This window comes from Rosa chinensis, chromosome 3 (assembly GCF_002994745.2).
Source record: "Rosa chinensis cultivar Old Blush chromosome 3, RchiOBHm-V2, whole genome shotgun sequence".
Lineage (NCBI taxonomy): Eukaryota > Viridiplantae > Streptophyta > Magnoliopsida > Rosales > Rosaceae > Rosa > Rosa chinensis.
Window position 1 is genome coordinate 4,507,089 of NC_037090.1, and position 3,510 is coordinate 4,510,598.

The 3,510-nt window shown below is 38.7% G+C and overlaps 1 protein-coding gene across 1 annotated transcript; it reads left to right on the forward strand.

Moving 5' to 3' along the window:
• Positions 1-846: 846 nt before the first annotated feature.
• On the forward strand, positions 847-3,184 carry LOC112193864. Its single transcript, XM_024334113.2, has 7 exons — positions 847-985; positions 1,387-1,481; positions 1,611-1,690; positions 1,779-1,834; positions 1,942-2,054; positions 2,391-2,449; positions 2,637-3,184. Exons 1-7 carry the CDS (start codon positions 862-864, stop codon positions 2,932-2,934), a joined length of 825 nt encoding a protein of 274 aa, XP_024189881.1. The 5' UTR covers positions 847-861; the 3' UTR covers positions 2,935-3,184.
• The last annotated feature ends 326 nt before the right edge of the window (positions 3,185-3,510 follow it).

Below are 3,510 nucleotides of genomic sequence, written 5' to 3' on the forward strand. Positions count from 1 at the left end.
GGGCGACGAGCTTGATGCTGCGATCCCTGGGGCCTTTGGTGGTGCAAACCTTGCTGTGGCTGTCCTTCCGGCCGGTGGCCCTTAGAATGTGGCCTTGAGCCTCCACGATTTCTCTAGCGGTGGAGGAAGAAGCAGTCCTTATCCCCAAACCCAATCGAGAAGCAGCGGAGGATGACGTTTTTGTGCGGTGGTGGAGGTTGTTGTGGTCAAGTCATTGGCGACGGCGGCAGGGATGAACTCGGAGTGTGCGGTGAAGCCTCAATGCACAATTTCAATTTGCTATAGGATTTGAAGTTGGGGGAACCAGAAACATCTGTGGTGCATGAAGGTGGATTGAGACGCAGCGGCAGTGGGAATTGGACGAGCAAGATGATTTGAATCTTGATGATTCAAATCAGGGGAAGAAGAAACCAGAAACGAAGAAGAAGAAAGAAAGAAAGAAAGAAGAAAGAAAGAAAGAAAGAAGAAAGAAGAATAAAGAAAAAAAAAAAATTTGAGGGTAAATCGGTCATTTTGTCTTCATTAAGTGACTCACGTGCAAAATTGGGAAAAATTCACCAACGGTGTCTGGACACTTAGGGACTTTCAGAATGATACCTGAACTTACAAAGTTATCAATGTGATACCTGGACTCATTTTTTCGTATCAATGTGATACCTACGGCCAATTTCCGTCACGGAGCCGTTACGGAAATTGGTCATAGGTATGACATTGATACGAAAAAATGAGTCCAGGTATCACATTGATAACTTTGTAAGTTCAGGTATCATTCTGAAAGTCCCTTAAGTGTCCAGACACCGTTGGTGAATTTTTCCCTATATATAAAGGAATAAAAACTTGTCCGCGCTGGAAAAGCAGAACATGGCGCAGGGGCAAGAGTTGAATGTGTGCAGCTCTTCTGCTTCTCCATCATCAGAGGATTCGAATCCTTGTCCCATCTGCCTCGCACCCATCTTTCGACTTTCTTATCTTGACAAATGTTTCCGTACGTTTCCTCACTCCCTCTCTCTCAGTTTCTATTCGGTGTTTTAAAAACTTGGAAGAGAAAAACCCAATCTGCTAATTGGAATTTTCATTGCTCGGTTTTATGTTTGATCCTTTTTCAAGTTTCTTGAATTGGGTTTCTTGAAGAATTTGGTGAAAGATTCTTATTTACAAATAAGCCAAAGAAAAAGATGAATTCTTGATAATCAGCTGTTGAATTCATGTTGTTCAGCTTTGAAACTATGCATGCAATACGATTCATCATTATGTTTCCTGTAGTTTGAAAGATATAATGCTTTGTGAATTGGGTTTTCTAGTACTTGTAGTATGACTGAACAGACTGAAACTTATCTGTGATGGTGGTGAATTGAGCCTTACAAATCAATCAATTTTGTGTTGCAGATAAATTCTGTTACAAATGCATATTACAATGGACCAGAGTTGTTGCTAGCAAACAGTCTGACCCGTCTTCCTCCGTAAAATGTCCTTTGTGCAAGGTCAATGTGTTCATATGGCATACATTCTGTTTCACAAGATCCTTAAGCTGCTACAAATTACTGGCAACCCTGTGTCCAGTAGCGCTTTTAAGTTAATTTAAGGTGCTGACTTTCGGTAGATGGTTGCAGACAGATAATTTTTCGATTATACATGGATATGATGGATGTTCGTTTCAAAAGCACTACATCAACCAGGATTCAGGGAATTGGTATCCTTCAGTTGCTCTTTTTGCATTTTATATTGCGTTTATGTTGTAGAAAACTTACTAATGTTACTTACTTTTATGGTGTCTGCAGCTTTGTCTTATCAAGTGCTCACAAGTATAGGTTACAGTGCTATTATACTGAACCAGGTGTCGTGCTGCTTGTCATATAACTTATGGATTATGTTTGTTCTTATTGTATTTCCTGGCAATCACTGTTACCTGCATATGTAACTTCTTTTGTTTTCTTCAATCAGGTTTCTTAGATGACATTTTTGATGCATCACGGTATTGGAAGTCCTTTAAGTATCTTCAGCCAAACTGCTGGCTTCAAAATTGGTTGAGAAGGGAAATCCAAGCTCTTATGCAGGTTTGTAGTCCTTGTATGAGTTTTCTTTATTAGTGACTTGATTCATGTTTTGCCATCCTAGTTAGACATCAATTTGCTATAGAATTAACTGAAGTATAAATCCTAATTTGATGGTTCAACTGATGTGCTGGCTCTATTCTAGTTGTTAGTGTCATGTCTATAAGCATTTTATGTCTGCATACTCTCACATCTCCGATTTGTCTAGGAAATGGACCAGTTCACTTGGTATACTTGCTAAATATATAGAAAATGCATATGATTTATCTTTACCTATGAAGGGCATAGCAGGAAAACCCTTTATAAATATAATAAACTTGCTTTTGTTGCTGCTTGTAGGAAGAAGATGTTGACATCATCATGCACCACATATTTGGCGTTATTAAATCTCTCATGAGGTAAAATTGTGTACTGTTTGGATGGTTAATCAATATATTTGATCATGAGAAGTTACAAAATGATGCTTGGAATTTAATTCCCTTATGAATTCTTTGGGGGAGATATAAAAAAGGGTTTAACTTTTCATGGCTTCAAAACCTGCAAGTTTTCTATAGTCTCACTGTGTCTCAAACCTTTACTTTTCAGTCATAAGCAAAAATGTCAGACGATAACATATGAAGTAAAACAAAGAGAATTTCAAGAGGCAATCTCCGATGCAGCAAGGCCTTTCCTAGCCGCAAGAACTGACCGATTTGTGAATGAGGTGGAACTATTTCTTGCTTCAGGTTTAAACATTGAAGCATATGATGCTGTGTGCATTCAGCGTTTAGGTTGGAGTGCTCGCGGAGTAACTACTGAGGCCACTGCAGAAGGAGAAATTGCCGAGCACAGACCTGTTATCCCTTACTTGCATAGTTTTGATGACTTTGACAGCAGTGATTGAAAGTTCCATTTTCCTGGTATGTATGGAAGTCGCTTCAATTCAGTTTCAGCGTTAAACACTCTGAGCACCAGTGTTTGTGAAGGAATTTGAAACATAATATTTGAAGCCTAAATCCCTATCGTTTTCGTTGGTTTGTGCCTTCTATGCTTATTTTTTTTTTTGGGTACTTTTATTGGTCTGTCCTACTTTGAGGCCTGCATTTGATGCTTAAACATCAATATAGATAAATAGTGATCCCCAATTCCCTCGTCAACTATAAGAATGAGTCGGATTGCTCCATTTTGCTTTTTATGTCCTCACGGACCTGACACGACGAACAAGAAGAAACAAAGAACAAATACATATACACTATTCTGTTAGCTAGCACTTTGGAGAGATGGCAATAGTAGTTATTTACAAGTCATATGAGGTGCTTTGTCGAATTATAAATTGATATGTGGACAAAAAGAGAAGAGAGCACTTAGATCATGATAATTTACTTATTGTTCAAGTAAACCCTAATTTGTGTTTGGCCCAAACTTTAGGTTACTTGACCTAGTGGTAATAGGGTTAAATTAGATGGATCCAGATTCCTAT

What these genes read in the sequence shown, in the direction of transcription:
- LOC112193864 (XM_024334113.2), top strand. Translation starts at nt 862, where the DNA reads ATGGCGCAGGGGCAAGAGTTGAATGTGTGCAGCTCTTCTGCTTCTCCA. An exon ending in TTATCTTGACAAATGTTTCC is followed by an intron (nt 986 to 1,386) that starts GTACGTTTCCTC and finishes TTTGTGTTGCAG; the next exon opens with ATAAATTCTGTTACAAATGC. An exon ending in AAATCCAAGCTCTTATGCAG is followed by an intron (nt 2,055 to 2,390) that starts GTTTGTAGTCCT and finishes TGCTGCTTGTAG; the next exon opens with GAAGAAGATGTTGACATCAT.